The sequence below is a fragment of the Musca domestica genome, unplaced genomic scaffold (assembly GCF_030504385.1).
Source record: "Musca domestica strain aabys unplaced genomic scaffold, Musca_domestica.polishedcontigs.V.1.1 74, whole genome shotgun sequence".
NCBI classification, from domain to species: domain Eukaryota; kingdom Metazoa; phylum Arthropoda; class Insecta; order Diptera; family Muscidae; genus Musca; species Musca domestica.
In genome coordinates this window covers 2,939,295-2,966,288 of record NW_026712391.1, presented here as the reverse complement: position 1 = coordinate 2,966,288, position 26,994 = coordinate 2,939,295, and the positions used below count along the sequence as shown (strand labels likewise).

General features: G+C 35.8%; 1 protein-coding gene across 2 annotated transcripts; it reads left to right on the top strand.

The window, feature by feature from the left end:
• Nucleotides 1-225: 225 nt before the first annotated feature.
• Nucleotides 226-26,498, top strand: LOC109613643 (probable serine/threonine-protein kinase DDB_G0282963). 2 transcript variants are annotated; one of them, XM_059130388.1, is made up of 6 exons: nt 226-265; nt 632-741; nt 18,383-18,512; nt 23,261-23,293; nt 23,370-23,603; nt 23,673-26,498. In XM_059130388.1, exons 2-6 carry the CDS (start codon nt 718-720, stop codon nt 25,979-25,981), a joined length of 2,730 nt encoding a protein of 909 aa, XP_058986371.1. In that variant the 5' UTR covers nt 226-265; nt 632-717; the 3' UTR covers nt 25,982-26,498. The 2 variants fall into 2 exon arrangements, with proteins under 2 accessions (XP_058986371.1, XP_058986372.1); XM_059130389.1 differs by having other exon boundaries at nt 252-310.
• The last annotated feature ends 496 nt before the right edge of the window (nt 26,499-26,994 follow it).

The window sequence follows — 26,994 nt, the reverse complement described above, 5'->3', positions numbered from 1 at the left end:
ATTAACCATAACCAAATATCTGCTCGTTTGCTGTTATTATTGTTGTTCTTGCTGTTGGTATCTCTGTCAGATGCTGGCAATATTGTGTGAGCAGATTTGTGTGCCCGGTCGAGGGGATTGCTGAGGTGTTAGGTAGTTGTTGGCTTACTCTCCTTCAGTGACGTCACAACGCATCTCCAAACCAAGAAACGCTTGCGCACCGACGTTGTTTATATTCGAAAGCTTTTGCCGTATCATCTTCAGTTCTCATAGGTCGATCAAAACGGTACGGTCTCAAGCTTAGCAACTTATCCTCTATTTGAAATAAATTGTAAATTTTGAATTTTATAAAAATATCCAAAACAGTATATAACAAAAGACTATTGCCAAAAAAAAAACTTTAAATGAAATATAAAGAATAAAACAAATGAACAGAATATTCTAAAAACAAAAAATTACAAAAGGACCCACAAAGGAATATTTTTTGTTATTGTTGTTGTAATATAAAAATGCCAAAAAAGAACACTGCAAAGAACTAAAAAGCATGTTATTTAGATGAAATCAAATATATAATATTAAGTGCTGTAGAAAAAAAGTGTTGACAAAATTTTTTAATTTTTTTGTTTTTCTTTGGTTCTTTTTTTATTTCAAGATTTATTTACTGGATCACTAGAACGTAAACATAAATATTTTTTATTTTAAATACCTGTGATTTACCACGTGTATAATTGCTGAAGTATGGCGCGTGCAGTTTTTTGCATGGTGAGTGTTAACTGAAAAAAAAATTATAAATAATAAAAATGAAAATAATTAATTTAAAAAGTAAAGATTTGAAGAAGATCAATTCGAGCTTGCAAAGTATTTTAAAAAAGTGCCCAATAAATTTGAAGGAATAAGGATTATTCTCAAAAGTGTTTACTTTAAAATAAGAATACCCTTCAAGGGAAATTTTAGTTGAAAAAAGAATTTCGGGGATTCTAAGAAAAATTTAGTTCTGAAAAAATCCGAAATGGGAAATTTGTATTTTATGATCCATTTTTTTTTTTTGGGAATTATCATAAAATAAATATTTTTCCAATAATCCAATTGCCTCTATGTTTCTTCAATAGAGAAAAATAGCCAAAAATTAAAAAATTTCCAAAAATTAAAGACGAAAAAATTCCCCTGTTGGAATTATTTTTAATGTAGGAAAATATTTTATCTTTCATTCTAAAATAGTCAAATCAGACCATTCCAAAATTTAAAGACATTTGTAATAGTATAACAAAACAGAAAATTCACATCGAGGGAAAAATTTTGCACATGGGACAGATTTTATGGCGAATACAATTTATATATGCTTCCGAAAATTGAAGAAATGAAAGAAAAAATTCCCCATAGGAGATATATTTTTCCCATGGGATGTATGGAAAGGAAATTTTTGAATAAGGGAATATTTTTTATATTTTACAACAATAATAATTCGCCTTGTCCTAATATATCGAATACAAGCTTCTAAAACAGATCCAAATATAACGGAAAATTAAAAAAAAAAAATCCCTTTAAAGGGAATTTTCATTTTTTTTATTAATTTTTTAATATGGAATGAAATACTAAAAAAGATTCCGAAACCAAAAATTTCCTTCAAGGGAATTTTTGGATATGAGAAATTTGTTGTATTTTGCTCCAAAATAGTTCGCCCTGTCTAAACATATCGAATACAAGCTTCTAAAAAACAAATATTTGGAAAAATTAAAAAATTCCAGAAATGCTGAAACAAAAATTTCCCTTGTGAGGGAATTTTGTTAAAAAATTGGACTTTTCCCAAATTTGATTTTTTCAATATTTTTTACCAAAATAGATTCTATTAACCCTATTTATTAAAGTTGAATGAAATATTTCCAAAGATGCCGAAACCAAAATTTCCATTTAAGGGAATTTTTTTTCTGAAATGGGAAATTTTCGGGTTTTGTTTCCAAAATTTTTCATTGAAAATTTTGTTCTAAAATGTAATAATTTTGAGATCTAAGGAAATGTGCCCTATAGGTCCACCATATGCGAGTGTAAATAGCCAAAACCTCCTCAACCAAAATTTTTTTCATTGAGGGATACCTGCCTTTTCTTTTCCTGCTGTGAAGAAACTTATCGCCAAGAAATTGTCGTTGTGAAAATTGTCATTGGAATCGAAATAAAAATCCAACTCCCAAAACCCTTTCTTAAAATTGTCCCACTCTAAAATATCCCCTTTTGAAGCCCTTAACCCAAAACCTTGGTATACCATTGGAAATCCTGATTAATCCATTTCCGACCCTGTCTGTCCTATACCCAATTGTGTCCCCGTAGACCCTTATCCCCTACCTTCTTTTCCCTAACCTTAAGCTATTTGGTGTTTATGAAAGATTCAATGACTTTTGACCACGATTTTTATTGGAGTGATTTTTTTTTTAAATGGATGTGAAGAAGATTCTACGGATCCTGAGAGGAAATTTTTATGGAGGTGTCTTTTGGAATTCAGGCTCAAAAAATGTGTGGCATTTGTGGTTTCAAATGAATTTTTTATTTTTGAAAACGAATGTCTTCTATGATCTTCAAAATTCAGCATCAAGCTTTTGTACGGCCATATGCCCTACAGCAAAACTTTTGGTTCGAATTAATTTCAATTCGTTGTCAAAGGTTAATTCCGGAATTGCAGATTTTGCAATATTGTTTCAATAACTCAATAATAATTCAATTCAAATTCAGAAAATATTGAGACTGAAAATTGAATTTAGACTCAAAATGGGTGGCATTTAGACCTGGCATTTGTGGTTTCAAATCCACTTACACAGATTTTGAAAAAGAGGGTCTTCCACACTGGGCATTCAGCTCTTGTAGGCCGGAACTTGAGCCTTCAATCAATTCCGCTTCAGTTTTGAATGCTAATTCCAAAATTGCAAATTCTGCAAATTCAATAACGAACACATTTGATTTGTGTTATTGAGAATTATACTGCTCTAATTGTGTTTGTAAATATCCGGGATATTAAATTCTCACCTCCAAGAGAGTTACTCTCTCGCTCTCTCGTGACAAAAAATCCCCATAATTCATACGAAAACAAATTAAGAATCTAGTCAGGCGTTTTCTATTTGGAAGAATATATTTATTCTAATTTCAATTTCAGTATCAGTTCAATTGTTTTTGTTTTCGTTTTTTTTTTTGTCCAAAATTTGCAATGTCTAATGGACAGTTTAAAAATGCAACACATACACACCACGCTTAGAGCCGGCCCAATGTTTTGAGTTTATCGAAAAAAATTCAAATTCAAAAAAGTAGCTTATTTTGAGAGCAAGTATTTGCCAGGTTAATTAGCAAATTGAATAAAAAAATTCAAAACTGACGTGTGTACACATGTATATGCCTAGCTAGAAATCAGCTGCTGCTGCTGCTGAAGAAGAAGATGATGATTTCAAACACAACAACCAAGCCCCGAAAAGACAGCAATAACAGAAAAGGCTAAAGCCCACACCAAAGCAATGAGTCTGTAAATTGGTTAATTATGTTTTTGTTTTCGGATGGTTGTAATCCAACTCCAGCAACACATGATGACTTTACGGATTTGAGTGTGTGTGTATGTGTGTGCGATGTCAGGAACACTTCTTGGGTTCCCTTGGCTAACAAGAACACATACGCACACTCACATCACACACCACAAGTCATACGGCTTCCGTTGCTGCAAAACAAGTATTTTTTTCAATTTTTTTACTTTGCATATTTCTCAAGGTCATTCACCGGTTTTAGCAAGTACTGCTTTAATTTCTGAATATTCGGGAGATGGCATTGTCTGGCTCTTCAAATAAATAAACAAGCTAACAAAAAAAAAAAAAAAAAAACAAACTAGACACACTTGATCACTTATGGCAAACAAATATTTGGGATACGTAATAATATTTGAACGCCCAAATAATATTGGCTTATGCGAAATTGATTATTTCCTCAAGAGCTTAACGTTTTTTTTTTTTTTTTTTTTTTCAAAATTATTTTATTGAAATAATATCATTAAAAATATATCACGTTTCAAATACAATACAATTTTTGCCGGGAGGTGAAGCATTAAAATGCATTGTGTTGGCGTTAACAATACCAAAGGGAAAGGCGTTGACGATGACCGGCAAATATGTGTATTTTGAAAAGAAATGGCCATAAATTGAGAAGAAAAAAAAAAAAACGAAACATATTATGTTAATCTGTGTTCCCAATTCGAAAAAAGCCAAAAGGTGCTTTGTCAGCCACCCAAAAGAAAGAGTTTCACTTTTTTTCTCGGCCAAAATGTTTCGAAAACAAAAGCGAAATTTCTGCAACTAGTCTATCTTTTCTATCTTTCGCCAGCACACGATTATAATAATGATGATGTTGATGACTAGAAGAAATCCGCCGCAAACAGATGATGTCATTTTACGTTATTTTTTTATGGCTGATTGGTTGACTCCTCGGGTCTTTGGCTATACGGTATTTATGACAATGTTTGAGTTGTTCGAACCGTACAGCTAAAATGCTGTAGCGGTGCTTTGCTCTAAGCCAAAACGAGATTTAAATAATTTTATTTAAAAAACACAGCAACCACAACAAAAAAAATCTTAGAACACAACATTGTTGTTGTTGTTTGGCTAAAATTCTCTCAAACAAATCCCACACAGACACACACAGAGACATGCAGGCAAAGCAACCATCCGAAATGTTCTGGGATGATCGGTGAATAAGGATGTTTGAAAACCCCCCAAAAAAGAAAGATAATTGTTTCATTTTAACAGTTATATGGGCCATAAACATGTCATTAAAGTTATATAGGAAATTTTGTTTATTTCCAATAAACCGTTAGAAATGCAGGTGCAATGAAATTTGGCCAAGAAGAAAAAAAAAAAAAAAACAGCGAATTGAGAATTGGGCTTAACTAACCAGTTTGAAATTTGCTTCGTTCTGGAAAGAAACTGGGGCAAATGAAGAGATATGAATAAATTTGAATTCAAATAGATCCAAAGTAAAGTACACACGTTTCAAGTAACCGGTATTCGGTTAAAGCTTTAGTGGAAAAATGGATGGAAATTTTAAATAAATTGTAGCTAAGAGCTAAATAGATCTGTAATTTATAACACAATTAATAATAAGCGCCACATATCAAAAAAGAAAAAAAACATATACGCTGCAAGTAACCGGTAATCGATTTCGAATTAATTTGTGACCGGTTTGAAAATAGCTTTATTTTGAGAGAAACCGGAGCAAATAATGAGATATGAGTAAATTTGAATGCTTACAATCTCATGAAACGAAAAATGGCATGTACCCCTTTTCGAGTAACCGGTATTCGCTAACAGCTTTATAGGAAAAATTGATGGAAATATTACATAAATTGTAGTTAATAGTTAAATATGGCAGATAATAGCTAATTAAATAAAAAATTGCACAAATTCGTTTCGAATAACCGGTATTCGAATTCCGGTTTTCAGTAACCGATTTAAAATTTGGTTAATTCTGGAAAACAATTTGGGAAAGTGAATGGAAGTAGTCCAATTTGAACTCTTCAAATCCATTAAATAAGAAAAAGAGCGCTTCTACGACGAGTAACCGGTATTCAGTTACATCCATTTTCGAAAAATGCATGTGAATTATTAGTTTGTAGTTAATTATAGCAGATAATAGCTAAATAAGTGAAAAAAAAAAACATATTTTTGTGTCAAGTAACCGTACTCGATTTAAATGTTTCAGTAACCATTTCGAAATTGTGGTTAATTCTGGAAAGAAATTGGGATAAATTGAAAGAAATGCGGGCATTTGAACTCTTTAAATTAAAGAAAAAAAAATAAAATCCAATTAAAGTATGGATTGAAGTAACCGAAATATTGGAAATTTATTTTAAGTAACCGGTATTCGCTTCTTATTTATCTATACAGTAGAATAAAAACAGCCTTTTAATATTTATTTCGAGTTTACTTCAAATAAAACAGAACTCATTTTTTGGCGATACCTACACAAAACCCTCCTAAAAAGGGTTTCAGGTAACCGGTATTCGTTTCTTCATTATTTTTTCTAAAGCATTTCAATCATTCTAATTTCAATTTAAATAGGAATATTCATTACAGTTTCTAAAACACTATTTTTCTTATGAATTGTTTAATCCTTTCTCCTGTTCTTCATATAAATCAGTAGTCGGTTACTCGATTACCAAATGGGTAAATGTTTGGCGTCTTTGCCAATATATTTTGTAAATTAAATCCTAAATGGAGGGAACTTCTTTTCTGTCTGAACTGGCCTAATTAAAGCTATGCTATGCTTCATAGTTTTGGGAGTGCTCCGGGACCAACGAGTATTCGAAAAGAAATAAGGAATACATTGTTTCATTTCGTAAACAGTTGACACACGGTTCATTCTACAAAGCTAATACAGGTATGGCCCACAGACAAAGTATGCAGAAACTTCCCCAAATACCCATTAGAAGAGCGCGAACATATAATGAAATACCGGTTTTACATTTTTTCAAAAATAATGAAAAACATTAATTTTTTGTTGGTCTCCGTTTTAAGTAACCATTACCTAAATATTTGCCAAATGGTTATCGGGTTATTTAGGTCCTCAATTAAACAATTTTCTCTTTTCCAAACAACCATCCAACACCAAACACCCTACTCAAATCCAGGGAGTCATTTAAATAGAAATATTTTCTAATTTCATTATACTCCTAACGAGTAATCGAATAACCATTTCCCCCATTTCTAAGCAAGGATGAATGGATTTTGGAAAAAAATTAAAAAAAAACAGGTTCACTGAACTCTCGTTCACTTCTAATTGAGAGTTGCTTATAAAAATTAACTCAATATACGACATAATATACAAACATTATAGGGAACCCAAAACTAATCTAATGGGCGATAAGTAATCGAGTAGTCGGTACAGGAAAGACAAAGCAGTTGGCAGTAAAAGAAAGTAATTTTTGGTAAAAGTTATATGAAATGTTGCATTAGAATAGTTTTCAATAAATTTCTGAGCATTTGGGAACCGGTTATCGGTTAGCAAGTAACCTCTTGGCTAACAATTAACCGGTTACCAAGTACCCGTTGAAAAAGATCGTTGCTCAGGAATCCAATGAACTCCACCATTTTTTCCTTCCTATATTCTCCATATGTGCCCCCTCGGAGGGTTTTGGTTTCCAGTATTGAATAATATTTGGTATTCTTGTGTTTCATTTGTCATTTTACTGTGTTTGAATGATTTCAAAACCTTGTTTCTTTTTTTGTTCCCAGAAACCTATTATAAATCAAATCGAGCCATGGGGGTTTCCATACTTTCTTCTTTGTCTGCGTTTCAACACCTATTCCCAAGTGTTATTTGGGTTAACTTTTTTTGTGTTTTTTTTTTTTTGCATTTTTTGTAATAACAGAACTTTGTCTGTTTGGCATACCAATTGGCCAATTCGTGTCTGAGTGAATGTCTATTTTTGTTATGGCCAAAAGAACACTTCCAGAATGGTGGCAAAATTAAATTTAATTGGCCCTTAAGTAGAACATTTCGAGCAGCCACAAAAAAAAAATAACCAAACCAAAAGATAACAAATGCCAACAGAACCGAACCGAACCTGGCTAAATTAGATGGACGTGTTGAGATAGATGTGGGACGCAATACCAAGGAAGTTAGAAGAGTTATTGACTCTTTTAATTGTTGTTTTTTTTTTTGTGGTGGGGGTTTTTCGTGCGAGTGGGGGTTTAACTAACACTTGGCGTGCTGAGTGCTAATTCCCCACAAAATTCCCAAATAATTTTTAATCAAGCCATAAATATCTGGGCGGATGTTACAAATTCTCAAAATTGTCTAAGATGGCTTTAAATTATGGCCAAAAGAAACTTGCGGGTTTTCACCACTCTTTTATTTTATTTTTTTTTTTTTGCCAAAATGAAACAAAAATATTTATTTTGGTTGGGGTGACATCACAGCCAAATATTTCAAGTTGTCACTAACATTTTCTTCGGCTGCTGCTGATGGCGGGCAGATGGATGCTAATGATGTTGGTGATCTTGTTTTGTTTTTGTTTTGGACTGGCATAGCTGTTTTTGTTTTGTAGCCAAGCCAAATGCGGATGTGACTGCAAACAATCGATGTTTTGTTTGGCTCGTCCATAAACCGGAATGTCGATATAAAACTTGGCGAGGCCTAATTTAATTAATGCTAATCAATTCGATTTTTTTTTTTTCAAATCAAAAAAAAAAAAATATGATTTTAATATCAAATCAAAATCCAAAGAAATACATGCCATTGTGGATCCTGTGTTGGTTGGCCATAATCAAAAGAAATTTCCGTTTTTTTGCTTTTTTGGAAAACATACAACAACTGCTTTTTTGAGGGATTTCCAATGCAAGTACCAAAATTGTTGTGGCCTTCACAGCGCTCTTTTTTGCGATTTTTGGTTAGGGCTGGTTTTTTTTTTCGATTTTTGGTAAAACAGCTCTGGAACAAGTTTACCAAAAATCCATGTAGGAAGCCTTAATTTACCGGGGTAGGGGAGGGTATAAAATTAAATTTTAACTGCATTGCAAACCAGTTGCGTTTTTTATCTTTTTCTTCTTCTGCTGTAAAAGTAACTGCATTCTCTTTGTGCATTACGAGAGTGGTGTGAGAGTGTGTGTGTATGATGCATGTTTTTGAGTGAAGCTTTTGAAAAAAAGATGCACTCAGAATCCAAATGGAGCCTCCATGACATTCACGTTCATTCACCACCACAGACATTCCACCAGCCATGTCATGAGGCAGTTGGCCAGTTGACCTTGTTGCCATAAAGTCAATATTTTATGGCAATGCGTAAGGTTTGTCTGTCTTCACAATTCTGTGGCCGCATAATTCAATAATTCTTTTTGAGAGAGGGAGAGGGAGGGGAGGTGAACCTTCTTTTTTTTCTGACGTTGTTAGTTAGTTAATATTGACTAGTTTTATTTGGTCAATTATGTATTCAACTAGTTATGATAATGTTATTGGTTTCAAATATTTTTTTTCATTTTTTTTTTTTTGTGAAGAAAAATGTGCAAAATAATCTGAGGCTGCCTTCATTATGCTAGATTTAGATGATATCATAAACATGTTATCTTCATGAAAAAAACCAGCCGATTGGCAAAATTTATTTAAATGTCATCTCTCAAAAATTCCATTCCATTCTCTGGTATCTTGACTTAAGTAATCCACTTGACATCTGCTTCAAAGAAAACCCATAAAACCCTCTCCCCCCACCAAATGAATGCAACGCATAATGAGTTTGTTGTATTCGATTATTGGAAGCATGTGCCACTTAAGGCGGCAGATGATTATTTGGGAGATAAAACTTACAAATCGCTGAAGATGATGATGACGCTGATGAATTTGCACAAAAACCCATAAAACTTACAAAGCATTTGAATGGCTGGCTGGCTGGCTGTCAACCCTAAAACAAAAAACCTATAAAATTTTAATAACAAACGAACGTTAAACAATTTAAAAACTTATAAAATTAGCAATGAATATGTCTCTATGTTTGTGGTGGTATTTTTTCTATATAAAAAGAAATAATTTTTATTACTTTCAAATTTGCATGACAAATAGTCGTGGCCAACGTTGCATATGGTTTTTATTTGAAAATATCAAAAACATCCATGAAATCAGTATCGGAAACGGCTACTAACTTTGAAAACTAAGCCATTGTCAGCAGCGGTGATTATCACATAATTATATTTATTGATTGTTTTTTTTTTTTCTTTCTAAGAAATAAAATAAATGAAACAATATGATTAATGAATTTTGCTAATATTGCAAAATATTGGCTTTGTTTTGCACAATATTGCCATATCGAAGGACCATTTTGTGAAATATTTGCTGTTTCAATGGCCCAACATTCAGATAAGGCTTTCCAAAACAATAAATAATGACAAACTCCAAAATTTTCTCCCTAAATATTTTAAATTCTCTAAAAAATCAAAAATATGTATTAATTGAATATTTTATTTATTAAAACATTGTTTCCAAATACATATATAGACAAGGGCCAGGCAGAAGCAGATATTGTTTCCAAATATATACAGACCTGGGTCTGGGCATGCCTTTAGTGAGCGTAATTCTCTTCTCGCTCACAATAAGAACCAATGAAAAACAATCCCATCAGAGAGTCACCAAATTGGGAGAAGGTAAAAGTGCGACTCTCTGCCCGGTCCTGATATAAATTGGGATCAGCAATATATTTTCTCTTATTTCGAGAACTCCCTTCAAAGGAAACTATATTTTCCAGCCAAATTCTGCACGTATGAATTTTATCTCCCCGAAAAATCTATTTACTCTCATGATTTTTGTCGTTCTTGTTTAAGCCTGCGTTGGGCAGAAACTTCTCTCCCTTTCCATTATTTTTTGTAACTGTGTGTCTGAATGGATAAATGAGTGTTTATGTATGTGAAGAAAGATATATGGGTGATGGGCCAGAAATGTGTGATGTTGTTTACTTTTGAGTTCTTTTTCCTTCTCATTTCTGTGATTGTGTGAATGTTAATGGAATTCCTTTAAAAGAGTGTGTATGGATGAGAACAGAGGTAAAAATATGTGTCATGTGAGAGGTTGCCCAAACCTGGTTTTTGCAAGGAAATTAAGCCGGGATTTTATTCCCGATCACAATACGAATATTTTGAGAGTATTTTTTCCTCTCTCGATAGGCATTGTATCGTTAATGCAATGCTAAAATGACAAATCGTGACACCGATTTAGTATATCCATCCCCATTGGGCAGAGAGTCACATTTCTCTCTTCCCCCAATCTTTCAATTCGTTATTGTGTGTAATGTGAAGGAGGGAAAGGGATGTGTCATGTGAGAGAGATTATGCCATTTGTCCAACATTGGTTTATACCAGTCTCTAAAGAGGTAAGAGTGCATTGAGAGAACGTTATTCGTCAAAAACTGGTTAAGACCTGAATTAGCTTACAATTTTAAAGACCACCTCCAATTTGAGATTAACACACTGTACTCGTTTCGACCAGCTTCGGTCAGATTAGCACATGCACTTTAGCACTCTCTTTCTCTCTCGCTCTCTGGGGATCATACCATGTGAAATACTTGGTTATTTTCCATTTGAGGCATTTTACTTCAGACTTTCTTCTTTGTTTCGGAGAAGATCCCATTTTCACATTTATCTCCTCTCTTTAATTTTTACTGAAAAATTTACCAAAGGGAGAATTTTTAGTTCCTCACGAGAAGTGGAGAATTCATTATATACTGATACCTCTATTTCTAACCATGAGTGCTCATATAGCATGTTTTTGGCAAGAGATTTGGAGATTTTGGCCCAGGTAATACATTTTTGTCTCGGAATATCAAAGATCTAGTTAATTTTCTGCCAAAATTTCGAAAATTACCAGGTTTCTTTCGCATAGCTTTGAGTGGTTTCTGAATCACCAGATGTTAAACAATTATCCAATTATCAATTCAGGGGACCTAACAATGTCGATGGCTGTTTTTACCTTTAGAGCTCTCTTATCTCAAAACAAACACCATTACTCACTAAAGTCTGAGAACACTCATGGCAAACAAGAAATGCAAAGATAGTTTTGATAGAGGAGATTATTAAGAGAGAGAGAGAGAGAGAGAGAGAGAGAGAGAGATAGCGGGAGAGACTATCACTTTTATTTGTGATTCAATAGACTGTGTGGCTCTAATATTCCCTCCGAATAATTTCTTATCACATGTACTCTTAAATTTGCTCTCTTCTTGGTTATCACTGCTCAAAAAGCAGTTATGAGCAACTACGAACGAAAGAGTATAAATAAAGCACACATATTCTTTCTCTCTTTTTTAATTTCCCGTTGAGTTGGCACCGCTACCAATGCATATATTGTGAGTAAGGCTGCTCTTAAGGGGTTTGTTTTTTTAAGTAGGCATAAAATAACCTATTTTACATACGCAATAGTACTATCACGATTATTATTGTTATTATTCAAGGACATTCCCACGCAAACAGATGAATAGAACATAACAATTGTCAGATGCTGGGAACCTGCAACTCCCCTTTAAAAGCCTAAGATAGTATAACTCAAAGCTAACATATGTGACATTCAATGTCAAAACGAGCACACCCAATTCTATTTTCAAATTAATTTACATGCCTTTCACATCACAGCATAATCAATCACCGAGAGGTGTTGCAAACAATCATCCATCCATCCATCCACCACTAATGTGTGGGCAGAAGAGAGAGAGAGAGGTTATATTTCTTCCCATTCTTTGCACGTACGAAATATTTCTTTTGTCAAAACTGAGCTAATGCCTTCTTTTTAAATAAAGCAACAACAACAACAAGTTGTTTTGGCTCCATTCGAGTCATCAGCCATCCATCGATCAGATTTAGATTTTACATTCGTTGTGGCCAAATGTCATGCGTTTATAACAACTCTGGCTGGCACGCATGTGAACAAGACTTGTAACCACTTTTTTTGCCGGAGCGTTTACTTGTTACTTACAGTTGAGATTTCCAAACATTTGTCTATGTCAAAAACGTCAAGTGATTTTGAGGTGATTAGTTTTTTTTTCGCCTTCTTCTTCTTTTTTTGCTTAAATACATACTTGCCAAACAATGTATGTGTACATGTACCTAGAGTGAGTGACTTAAGGAGATGCTGCTTGACCTATGGCTTGGCCAGGGGAGCAAGAAAAACGTGATGGGTCTTTAAACACATTTCAAATTCGTGTTTATTATTTGGCGGGGTGTAATATTGGAATTCTTATACAACGTGTATGAGAATTTGTTAAGGCTGTCTATCAAAAATTTGCCACTCTTGGAATCGTGTTTCACATACTTGGCTCACACAGAACAAAAAACTAAATAACATTTAAACTTGTTATCTAGGCAATTTGACATTATGCCTTAAATTCTTAAGTCAAAAGAAGAAGAAAATGGAGATAAAAAATCAAAACCAACAAAAATCTCTTTTGACATTTTCAGAGGTCATATCAGATGTTTTTTTTTGATGCCTTAATCTAGGCAGTTAGCCAGCCAGCCTAACGGTTTTGTGTATTATCTTAGCTGTTTATTTTTCTTTATTGATTGCAATTAAAAACATATTTACTTTTGACACACAAGCGCACACAACGGCTTCCGCATTAATTTGTGAGGTCTAATGCCGAATTATTTTTTATATGCTTTTGTTTTGGACCTGGGGAAAAGCCATTATTAAAACCATTTATTCATCTAACCTTAACCCCATACATTCCACGCTAAATTCATTGCGTTGCGTTTGCGCAGATTCACCACGCACACACACACATGCTACGTACGTATATACGTGTCAAAGACATATAACTGCTTTTAATTGCAACAAAATAACCAGTCAAGACTCCTAACACGCCCTTTGCCAACAAACGAAACAATCGGATGGTGTCTTGTTACGGCTAGCCACGAGACACAAGAGACAAATCATCACTAAGAAGCTATCAAAAAGCAAAATAGAAAAAAATACCCAACAACAACACCACCAACAAACACCCAATGTGACTTGTTTAGTCTGTCAGTCAGTTGTTTAAGCCTGGCATTTAAACATCAAAAAATAATAAAAAAAAACCAACAACAACAAAATACACGTTAGTATGTGCGAAGACACTTGGGCCATGTAGCCAAGAGCTGGCTAGCTGTGCGCTAACTTAGTATTGTTTGACACTTGATTAATGAAATAAAGCTGTCAAAGAAACTAAAAAAAACACCACCACCACACACCAAAATATTGAATTTTGAATATTGCTGAAACAAATGGCCCTCATCAATAAATTCTTATTGTTTTCCGTTAGTTTGGTTTATTCGATCACGGAGAATATCAATCGAGCTTTGGTCATTTGTTTGGTGGAAATTAGTTTCAAGGTTTTTTGGATTTACATGGGCCATGGAAAATTTTTGATTTCAATATTTAATAATTTCGCTGGAAGTAGGCAATGCATAGACGACCGTTCATGAAAAGAGCGCCCGTGGGCACTTTGTGAGAGTAAGCATGCAGTTTTTGGAATTGATCTCTCCTGTCGGCACCAGCTGAGAGTAAAAAACTCAATCTCACCGCAGGAAGATCCATAGAAGGTCTAATGTCCAAAGAAGAAACATAGAAGATCTTCGGGAATACCTTATGCCAATAGAAGACCAGTAGAAGATATTCTAAAGAATTGAAGAAGGTCTTCAGCCCACAGAAAATCTGTCAAGTTGTTCAGACCTGTAATATCTTTGTGTCTACAGAAGGCGCGTAGAGGATCACCTGTCCACATAAGGCATGTAGAAGTAATTACGTCCTAAGAAGATATGTAAAAGTCCCCCAGTCCACCGAAGACTTGGAAAAGATATTCTGTCAGCAGAAGGCCTGTATAAAGTCTTCTGACTACAGAAGACTTGTGGAAAGTTCAGAGACTATAGAAACCCTTTAAAATAGCCATAAGGACATCTACGGGTATACCTTCTGTCAATAGAAGACCTGTAGAATATATTCTAAAGAATTGAAGAAGGTCTTCTGCCCACAGAAAGTCTGTCAAGCTATTCAGACCTGTAATATCTTCCTGTCTTCCTGCAGTGTAGAGGATCTCCTACCCATAGATGACATGTAGAAGTAATTACGTCCTCAGACGATTTGTAAAAGGCACTCTTGTCCATAGAAGACCTGAAAATTATATTCTGTCAAGAGAAGACCTATATAAAGTCTTCTGACTACAGAAGACCCAGAGGCTATAGAAGACCTATTAAATTGCCATAAGAATATATTTATACGGGGACCTATATTTCTAGAACGTCTTTTAATTACAGAGGACAGAAGAAGGGTTTCTGTCCCATAGAAGGTCCTTTGTCTTGGTCTTCTATCCCCTGAAGGTCAATAAAAAGTCCATGAATTGTCTTATATGGTTCGAAATTTGGGCTGTACCTGAATCATGGTACATGGATATAGCAAATCAGTTGGATAAGATGTTCTGCCGACAGATGGCCTGTCAAAAGTCTTCTGACCACAGGGGATCTCTAGAAGATCCTCTGCCAGCAGAAAAATTGTTGGAGATTTCCAAGCCATATAAGACCTGTAAAAGAGCAGTTTATATAAAGACATATTCATACCGGAGACTTTATTTAAAGAAGGTATAATATTTATAGAATATCAAATACGTGGTTCTGTCTAAAGAAGATCAAGAGAAGGTCTGCTGCCCAGAGAAGATATGTATGAGGTATTCTAGCCACTCAAGTGGTGTAGAGCGTCTTCTATCAATTAAACCATCATAAATTTCCTCATACATTACGAAGGGTGTATGGTGTTGAATTGTGGTCTCAGCTGTATCCAATCAGTTGTCTTATACCTGAAAGCATGCACCAGTTTTATGTATTTTTGCTTAACTAAATTGCATTTAATTATCCTCCTCCAAAATACATCAAAGCTAACATTTTTTAAGGATTTTTTAAAGGATTTTAAAGGTATGAAATTTATCATCTGTCTCAAATCAGCTGATTTGTGCCTGAAAGTATGCAGCATTTTTTAAATTGAATCTACTTGCTTATCCATTTAAAAACCAACCATATTTTTACCACAATTCTTAAGGATTATATTATTCGAATGCATTTTTTATCCAGGATTTTGAATGAAACTTGAATGCTCAGCTGTCTTTAGCCAGAAAGTATGCACCAATTTTTATTTATTTAGTCATAGTGCCTTTCATTGAGTTTCAGTTTAAAGCCCCCCAACTTTATCTCTGTCACAATTCATCAAAATTAAATAATTTTAATGGATTTTTTTCTTTTGGCTTGCAAGCCTTGACTTGATGATCAAAGCATCATTGACTTGCAATAATAATTGCTTTTCAAAAGCCTTTTGAATGTTTTTTTTTTCATCTTTTTGGAAATTGTTGCTTAGTTTGCAAGGGGAGCTGTTGTTGCAAGATACCTCTCAAAAAATTTTGCTTTTGCAAATGCCATTTACGCAAATGCGTTTTTACGTTTGAGAAACACAGCCAAACGCCAAGCAATGGCAAAAGACAACAAAATTTACAAATTTGCATAATGTTCATTAAAATCCATGCAGGTCTAATGATGTTCGCAGAGAAAAGACATCAAAAATGAAAATCGAGTGCATTTTGACATTTAGAAGGTAAAGAGACCTGCAAACACTCAGAAACACACACTTGCAGATCTTGCATATATTTGAACCGGATCTACAAACAATTTTTAATTGCTTCGATAACAGAAAGCAAAATAACTAGAAGCCACAACAAAATCCAAAAAAAAAAAAAAAAAAACAAATCAGATAACAAAAAAATACATTTTGGAAATAAAAACACAATGAGAGAAGTGGGGAGAAAAAAAAAAACAGAACAATAATTTGTCATTTCAAATTGACATTGTGTTGGTTGTTAACACAACATCGCAAACAAAGTATTTCCTCTTTTTGGCCAAGTGACTTTTTTTTGGGAATCTGCCTGGCTGAAAATGATGTCAAGCCAGGTGAACGATGATATTATTTTTTTTCGAATTTAAAATTAAAATAAAATAAATTTCATAAATTATGGGTAATATCTTGGAAACCAAGTTAAACCACTTCGACTTCGCCTCCGTTCTTGTTTTAATTTATTGTTATGCAAATTAGCCAAGCTTAGAAAACGCCAACTAGTTCTAGAAATTCTAGTTGTGAAGAGAGCAAAAAAATTCCAGATTTTTTTTATGTTTTTCGTGTGTGACAATATTCAAAAAGGGAGAAACAAAAAATATTCAAAATTATATAAAATAATTATTTAGAAATTATTTGTATGTATTTTTTTTAATAATTTATTGATGCAGGTTCCTGTTTTCATAATTTTAATGGCAAAAAAAAACAAAAAAAAATTAAAATATTTGTGAATCTCTGTGGTATGTTTAGGAAATAAATTATTCAAAACGCTCTTTGATCTTTACAAATTTTGAAAAAAAATTAAAATTGGAATTTATTCCATGAGGTCCAAAACTGTAATGAACATTATTTTCAAAAAAAAAATTAAAACCGTTATAATCTTAAAAATGTCGCTAAAATCATCAACATACCAAATATCGGGAGGTACCGTTATATGGGGGCTATACCAATGTGGACCTGCACAGACAATTTTCTGTCTTAGGCTGTGATATCCATTTCGAACTTCAAATACAAAATTTGAAACAATTCCGATGAATAATGCTGTTAAAATCATCAAAATACCGAATATCGGGAGGTACCGTTATATGGGGGCTATACCAAAACGTCGACCTATATGGCCCATTTTCAATACCAAAAGTCCTACAGACATTATATACATTTGAGTAAAATTTTGTCAATCTACTTTATTCCGTTCGGAAGCTAGAGTGATTTCCACAGAGGGACATATGGATGGACATCGCTAAATCGACGGACATCGCAGAATTTTCTGCTGATCAGGAATATATGTATACACTTTGTGGGTTCTAAAATGTATATTTCGAGGTGTTACAAACGGAATGACAAACTTAATATACCCTCCATACTATGGTGGAGGGTATAAAAAATTAATAAATAAAATAAAAAATTAAAAAAATGTGTTGAAATGTAGCAATTGTCTCATAGGTCTTCTCCATGTCTCCTGTAGACATTAGACCTTCTGAGAAAAATTTTCGAATTACTCTCCCTCTCTCTGTATTTACATTGTATGTCTTAAAAAATTGTTTAACTGAATCGAATTCTTGTTTTTGTTCTCATCACGGTCGCCATTTGGTTTAACGGTGTTATACAAGACATTCTATGCACTTCTACTTTTAGGCAAACACCAGCTAGTGAGATCAAATCATTTTTTCATATATTGCCACATAGTCTGAGAGGTCTTCTCCAGGTCTTCTATATGCAGTATATCTTCCAGAGATAAATTGAGAGTTACTTTTGGAGTTACTCTCCCTCTCTCTATATTTACATTGTACGTCTTAAAACAATGCTTTATTAAATCGAAAATTTGTTGCTATTCTCATCTGGTGCCTACGGGAGCCCGGTGATATACCAGACATTCTATGTATTGCCTACTTTGCCACATAGTCTGAGAAGTCTTCTCCATGTCTTCTATAGACATTAGATCTTTCAGAGATCTTCTGAGAAAATTTTTCGAATTAATCTCCCTCTCTCTATATATACATTGTATGTAATATAACATTGTTCAACTGAAGGGAATTTTTGTTTTTATTCTCATCTTGGCTTAACGCTGATATACAAGACATTCTATGCATTGCCTACTTTTATGCGAACAACAGCCGGTGAGATCAAATAATTTTTTTACCGCAAATCTTCAAATTACAATTTTTCCATAAATCTTAAGTGATATCTCTTATTTATTTTCCCTAAACAAAAATTCAATTTGTTTACGATTTTATTTTTTTATTTTATATATCCAAATTTATTTATATATTTTTTATGTCTTTTCCATTTCCAGGCCATCGCTTGCATTTTAGTGCAATGCGCAATATCTGTCAAATTAGATTCAGAAAATCGTCGTCTCATTCTTGACATTAAAGATCAAAAGACGACCAATAAGCAATATTATTCTTCCAACTTCGATACCAGTAAGTACAACCAGTTCTTTTTCTCAAACATCACAACATCCCTATGAAAAAAAAATCAAATTCAAATTCAAATAACCCCCAACCCCTAATCCTATCCTCCTCATATATACATATATAAAATCATGTACAGAAAAAATTTGTATTAATTTTCCTTTAGAAAACCAACAACAACAAAAATGTAGAAAAATAAATTCCTTTTGTAGTAGTTGTATCATTCTCCTCCCTTCCTCTAACCACAATTTTAGTTTGATGTTTTGTTTTATATTTTTTTCTGTAGAAAATTCATTTCATTAACCTTCCCTTTACCACCTAACTATCATGGATCCCACTAAAACCAATAAATAACATCTCCAAAATTAATCTGCATTTAATCGTGCAGATATTATTAACCAAATATTTTGATTTTTAAACATTTTTGGCAGCAGTAAAAAAATACTATTTTTAGTAGTTCATATTTTTTTTGGCGTAAAACTGTAATTTTGTGAATATCCCCATTTACAATTTTATTTGGTAGTTAGTATCCTTTTTTAGTTTTTGTAATTCCAATACTAAATGGTTTGAGCGAATATCCCCGCTCAGCTCAAATAGCTTAAATTCCAGTAGTTTTGTTGTATCCTTTGGTATTTTGTTTGTTGTTTCATGTAGTCCACCCAGAATTGTCTACATAACCCTGATATCCCCCCTCAAAAAAATTTTCAAAATCTAAAATAATAAATTGTTTTCATTTCCTTATCAATATTTATCTCTAAAACAAAACAACTCTGTAGCTTTACTACTAAAACTCTAGCGGCAAGCAACAAATATTTTTTTTAGATGCCAGCCAACAGCAAACAAAAGAAAATAAATTAAAAGCCAAAAAACAAAATTATGCCAAGCAACCGAAATAAAAACAAACTGAAAATCAGCCACAAGTACGCAAGCGCCAGCCATTTAAATGCAGTAGTAATCAAAACTCAGTTATCGTCCATCTCTACAACCAAAAACCAAAATCAAAACCAATAAAACAGATCGCCACAGATCGTTTCGACTTGTAAATATTATTCCTCTCTCTCTCTACTCCCCACCACCACAACCACCTCCACCACCACCACAAACAAACAAACCCACCCACCACCACTCAAAACAAAAAACAATATACCAAAAAAAAAAAACAACAACTAAGCAAACAAGCAATCCAAACCAAAAATTGCTAGTTAATACCAAACACTTTTTTATGCTCTCTACTCCTATTCCTCCACCTACTCCTATTCCTACTCCTCCACCACCACCACCAACTTATCCTATACCTAATACCTGTCTTTTTTCCTTATCTCTATTGTATGTATCTTCTTTGTATAATATGTAACCTGTATGTTGTCAATGGAAGTTCTAAGTAGTACTCGTACATAAACAAAGCTTCGCATACTCATCCCTTATTCCCCTTTCCCCTCCCCAAAAAAACAAAACACCTCTCCAAAACACCTCCTTACTACCTACAGTTTAACCCATCTAAAAAACACCTCCCTCCTCCCCCACAAAACCAACGAAGAAGCATTTCCTCAACGAAAAACCCCTCCGAAAAAAGAAGAGTAATTTTCCCCCCAAAAAACCTCCTCCCCCACCACCCGAAAACAGATATCCTGTGCTTTTCCTTATGCGAGCAGTGTCAGTGTTGTTGTACTTTTTTTCTTCCTCCAGATCATAAAATTTCCTCATTTTCTCAAATCATAGCTGAGGCTAGGGCTGTTAGGTTTATATCCAGTTTATATAGGATTTTTTTCTCTCTTACTCTGTTTGATACTCATTGACCTTACCCTTACCTTAAAAACAATACAAAAACCAAAACCAACCTCTTAACTTAACTACCCAACCAAAAGACGCCTACCGTTACGGATATGACATCGGCAAGACCGGCAATTTCCATCACGAGACCCGCGGTCCTGATGGTGTCACCTACGGCTGTTACGGTCACATCGATCCCTACAAAGTATTGCGCGCCACTCACTATGTAGCCGATGCCCATGGCTATCGCACAGTCACACCCATGGAACCTGTCGTCACCTATCCACCCACCAACGATCCCAATGTCAAGAGCACCGGTGTGTTGCTGCAATGGGATGAATTGTATTTCCCCATTGGTTGTGGTAAATTCGAAGGTGGTGTACGCCCCAATATCCCGTTGATCTTTGTCGATAATGTAAGATGGCCGTCGCGGTGCCAAAGAATTAGAAATTTTAACCCCTCATCATGTATTGTAGAAACCCGTTGCTCCCGGATTCTCGAGCTCATCGAATTTGGTATTCAAGGGTTCCGATCAGAAGAGTCCCCAAATCCATAGATACGGTGCCGGCAAGGGCACAGGATTATTGGATGATGGTGCCTCCCGTTTGCAATCGTCGTCGAACCAGGTTGTGTCGGCACTGAAGCCTGGCAGCTACAATACCGGAAATTACAGTGAGAGATTTTGAAAAAAAGCGAAAAAAGCAACGTAGAATGGAGCTAGAACATGGTTTGTTTGTGTGTTACAGATGGCGGTGGTGCACCAGCTGCAGTGCCATATGTTCATGTGACTGGCGCCCAAGGAGGACATGGTGGAGCCGGTGGCAATGGAGGCAATGGTGGCTTCGGAGGTAATGGCGGCTTTGGACCCAACGGTCCAAATGGTCCCAAGGGTCCAAATGGTCCCAAAGGCCCCTTCGGTCCTCCTGGCCCACCTGGTCCACCAGGTCCTCCCGGCCCAACTGGCTTTGGAAAAGGATCGGGATCGGGAACCCCAGGAAAACTTGGTCAAGGCGCAGGATTCGGCGGCTCATATTCAGGCGGTAACCTAGAAGGACAGGCATCGACCGGTTTTCCTGGGGCCATCGGATACACCCAAGGTTAGCATACATACAAGTCAATAAATCAAACAAAACGGAGCTTGGACTACATCTAGATAAAGAAAAGAAAAAGATAAATGAACGAACGAAATCATACACATTGTACATAGTAAGCCGAAGTTAGCCGAACGGACCCTTAGGCCTTTTATATCTTATTTTATATAACTACTACTATGTTTAAGAATAAAAAAAAAATGCTTTCAAGCTTGCCGCGGCACCTGGATCATATAAGAACTAACTAACAAATGTGCATTTGAAACCAAACAAAAGCAACAAAAAAATTCTACCGAAGCACCATACTTTCAGTTCTAAAACCTACCCCAAACCAAATATATAAACATACTATATTCATTTCTCTTCCCGATACCCAAACCTGTCCTTTTTTTTATCCACCACAATTTCCACATGCACACACACACACCACTACCCACACTAACCTAAGCACCAAAACGAAATCTAACCGCTGCCGGATCCACTGGCTATATCTCTGCCTACCAACCTACCTATGTCTTGCTGGACCATGTAACCAATAGCAATATTAAGGCTATTAAAATATACTCTTGTATGTATCTCTCTCTTATATATATGATGTGTAACAATGTGTGTATGTATCCAAGCTCCGGTTCAAAATAATTTTTATTTTGTCTTCTATTTTAGATAGGAACTAAGCTATTTTTATTTTGTATTTTTTAAAGAGTTTGTCTTTTATTTTCAGCTTGAGAACAGAATTTGTAAAAAGAAAAAACAGTAACTGTAAAATTGTTGACGACGCACAGACCACAAAAAAAAAAAAACAGAACCTAGGACCGTAATAGCACCTTAGGGGACCACATAACTCTAGCAGAGATTATATCGTTTAGGGTCACTTTTCCAGGCACTGCAATTTTTTTTTGTTATTTTTGCTCAAGCACACTCTTGCATAAGAATATTTACTCTCTATATCTCTTTCTCTCTCTTCCTAAATACATATATATTCTCACATTTTTTATATAATTCTATAAATGCCTATATATGCCGATGGTTTTAATGTTATTGGGACTCTATTCACTTTCCCCCTTGTTTTTTTATTGTCTTGAGGTCAATTTTCGTTTTCTTCAATACATGGGAATCATGTGTTATATTCTTCTTTTTTATAAAAATATATATTTTATATAAAGCACCGAGTCCCCCTGAATGCACAACCACCACAACAACAACAAAAAGAAAATAAAAAACAAAATCATAAGCTTCTTCTCACCTGTTCTCAGTACACAAACACACACACACATGCCTATGCACACTACACTAGACAACTATTGCCCACAATTACACTCAACTCACATTACTCTTGAACTTCTTAATTACTGTTTTATACCTCTCTCTCTCTCTCTCTCTCTCTCTTATTTTCTATTTTTTTCTCTCTGGAGTATCAAATTTGTTCTCCAGCTCTTGGTAAATTAACCCTGCACTTTATTTCACCCTCCATGCTCCATTCTCTCCTCACCCCACCGGAAAGCCTGCCTTAAGGGCTTTTACTAACCCATACCCCTGGAAACGGGAAACTGTCTTTATTTTTTTTTGGATGGTTTACTTTTTTTTTTTTGGTCAAGCTTATGGTGTTGGGCTTATGCTTTTTTGGCTTACTGTAGGTAATGGGTAACCAATAACCAGTATTCAGTATTTTTAGTTTAATCGACAATAATGACGTTTAATTTTTTTCTTGTGTAACCATAACCTACTTAGTTTCGTACTTAGTTTAGTCCAATAGTAAATAAATTCTTGTAATTGTATTTGTAGCCGTAAAGTAGTCGAGTAACCGAATAACCATTACCAATTTCTGGCAATTGAACTAATTGTTTTTCTTTTTTGTTTTTCCATTGTCCGACTTCTTTTTTGCTTAACCCAATTTAGATAATGGTAAATATGAAGATGGAAGATATAAAGGTAAGTTGAACTTAAGACCCACTCCCCACCAATGGACCTGGATGATAATTATTTGTAAAATTTTTGCTTTTTCCAGGCATTCAAGAGGGTAAATATTATCATGATAATTCTGGTAAATATGTTCACATTGAAGGACCAACTGGACCACCTGCACCACCATATGTGCACGTAACTGGCCCCAATGGAGGTTATGGCGGTAATGGCGGCAAGGGCGGTGAAGGCGGACGCGGTGATGGCGGCGGCAAAGGCCCCGGCGGTCCAGGCGGACCTAAGGGACCCGGCGGCCCTAAAGGACCTGGTGGACCAAAGGGTAAAATAAAATGACTTTACATTCGCCAATAACACCACAACTAACTTTTCTTTGTTCTCTTTCGAAAAGGACCTCCCGGACCACCTGGACCCCCAGGCCCACCCGGACCTGATGGACCAACCAAACCAGGACCCGGTGGCCCATACGGACCTCCCGGCCCACCCGGACCACTAGGCCCAACCAGACCAGGACCACCCGGCCCACCAGGACCCCCAGGCCCAACCAGACCTGGCCCACCAGGACCTCCAGGCCCCACCAGACCTGGCCCACCAGGACCACCAGGCCCATACAGACCCGGCCCACCCGGTCCCACCCGTCCCGGCCCACCAGGACCTCCCGGAAAACAACCCCCACCACCACCCAACGGCGGTGACAGAGGCTATCTACCACCCAAAAAAGATGATCCCAGGGAATCGACATACCAGAACAATGGCTACTTGCCACCAAAGGGTAACAATCCACCAACTAGTAATAAGTTCGAATCATACTCTCTAAGCATCAATCCACCAACACCACCAGCCTCGGTCAACAAACCGACCGCTTTTGTGTCCAATTATACGGTGAACAGTAATGATGGTGCACAAAAGAAGGTCACAACCACATCCACCACATATACCACTACCACCAATAGCAATAGTAATAGTAATAGCAATACCAATACCAATACCTATACCAATAGTAATAAGTCAAATCAATACAATAGCAACAACAACAATCAAAAGAATCAAAATAATTATGATGAGAAAACGTTTGATCAAGTACTAACCTATATTCCCCCTTCTTCTTCCACTCCCACTCCCACATCCTCCTACCACAACCAACAACAACAACACAAAATCACGACTACCACTACCACAACGAACCAAAACGCCAACAACAACAATAACAACAACAAAAACACCTACAATATTATTGGCAACTCAAAGGTCCCGGACGTCGCAACTGAAAAGGACAAGTACTTTAAGACCCATACAACTACAACGACGACGACAACAACAACAAATCAAAATGGTAATAATAACAACTACAAAATACCAACAACAGGTTTGAATATTGACAAGACCACAACAACCACATACGGCACGAATACTAACAAGGACCGTGACAGTAAGGTGACCGTGACAACAAGCACTAACAACTACAATAGCAACAACAACAACAAAGTTACCAGTGGCTATTTGCCGCCACAAACGGCTGGCTATGAAAAGGTGGTTAGCACCACCTCAGGTGGCGGTGGAGGCGGCGGAGGCGCTAGTGGTTTTGGTGGTGGCAACAAAATCACCACCACAACCACCACGACCACCTCCGGCAATACCTTTGGCGGTCAACCCTTCCAAAAGGTAACCGAAAAAGTCACCGGTAACTATGTTAGCAACAATGCCTTCATAAATCGCACACCCGAACAAAAGTTCCAAACACAAACCCAAACCCAGACCTACACGCCCACGGTGACCGTTAGCAAGACACCATCCACACAGACACAGGTAACCCAAAACAAACAGACCATCACCAAGACCACAACCACCAAGACACAACAGACAGGTACCGCATATCAGCAACAGCCACAGAATGTAACATTCCATCCCACTCTTTCCCAGACAACAACAACAACAACTGCGAACAATTGTGCCTGCCAAGCTGACAAGGCTCATTCATCGACATCCTTCAACTCCAATAGCAATCCAAGCAGTTCCTCCTTTAACTCCTTCAACGCCAATCAATTCCAACAACAATTCACGACCGGAAGCGGCTTTGCTGGTCAGGCTCACTTTGGCAACATAATGAACTCGATGGCTTTTCTGCAACAAATTCCCGTTGTGCCTCAAGTGCCCGGTTATCCGGCCTTCTATGCGCCCGACAAAATTCCCAAGGGTGCCATTATTGCATTTATGCCCGTAGTCATTTTGCCCGAAGCGGCCTATGCCAATTGCCAAGAGAATTTGAACAATAAGCAACAGCAACAACAACATGCATTTGATCCCTTGCCCCTGGGTGTACAACCTGCCCCCTTCCCCTACGGTTCTAGTTTGAATTCGATATTCCCCGGTGGCGGTAGTGGCCGCAAAGATCAGTGTATGTGTCCCTGTTCGTGTACACAAAATATACCCGATCACAGTCACAAGAAACGTGAAACCGATACCAATACCGACACCGCTGCCGCACCGGAAGACGAAGCTACAACCGTAGAAGAAGCTGCTGGTTCAAATGCCGAAGCGAGCAATGTTGTCAAGGAGGTAGAAGAAGTCCCGGCCTTAGTTGTTGAAAAGGATCTGAAACAATCGGACGAGGTACAATCTGTAACAAACAACGGCGACGACCAGAGAGTTGCAACAGAGACAAAAACTAACGATACGACAGAAAGCGAAACGACCAATTAAATCTAGCGCTAGCATAGCTGCTGAAGACGATAACACACGACGTTTGAGTAAGGATTTCCCCCCCCAACGAACTCCCATCCCAATCCCGTCCTGTTCCCGTTTTCCTGTCCAGTATCCCACTCCCATGGCCCAGATGTGTCTCGCCCTAAATGCAACCAATCCCAGCCCGTACAGATCCTGTATCCCCCACATCCTGATCCTGTTCCTGATCCTCCCATTCCTACCTCCTCCCACAATCCCAGAGTTCCTGTTCTACTAACTCGAATGCAAACACATTTGTTTAATTTTTAATTTTTTTTTGTTTTTAACATTAAATCGCTCGCTCGCTTTGTAAAAAATGTTCTCTCTCTCCACACGACCTTTTTTATTTTGTTTAATTGTCATTTATTATTTTTTTATTATTATTATATGCTTGTAATTATTATTATATTATTATAATTTGTTACTAAATCTAATAAGTATTCGAAGAAATGAAAATGCAAACAAACATCGACCAGCATTGCAAAAAAAAAAACAACTACCATTTCACCACCTACCAACTACCACGCCCCCGGTCAGTATCGATGCGACAACGCCATCATCAAAACGAAGGAGATTAAGCTATCGCTCTAAGTCTATCTACCCTATCTACCTAATATCGTATTTAGAAATGTGAAATGTTGTTCATTATTGTCTACGTAATTGTATTTTAAAATAATTTTTATTTTTGTTTTATTATCATTACCATTTTTTTTTTAATTTCTAGTTAATAGTTTTTATTTAATTCAAAAGAAAAACAACAAAAATCCCCCAAAAAAAAGAGAATCTACTTCATTAATAATGAAATCGCAACGTATTTTTTTTTTTGTTAATTTAATAGTAGAAGAGGATGAAGAAGAAATTCGCATTTCTTCGAACGACGAAAAACTTGAAAATGCAAAAAAATAAAATTGTTCAAAAAATGAAAAACAATGTAAAAATGAAATTGGTGTTTTTATTTGGGGGGAAGGGGGAATGGAGATTTATGTTTCATG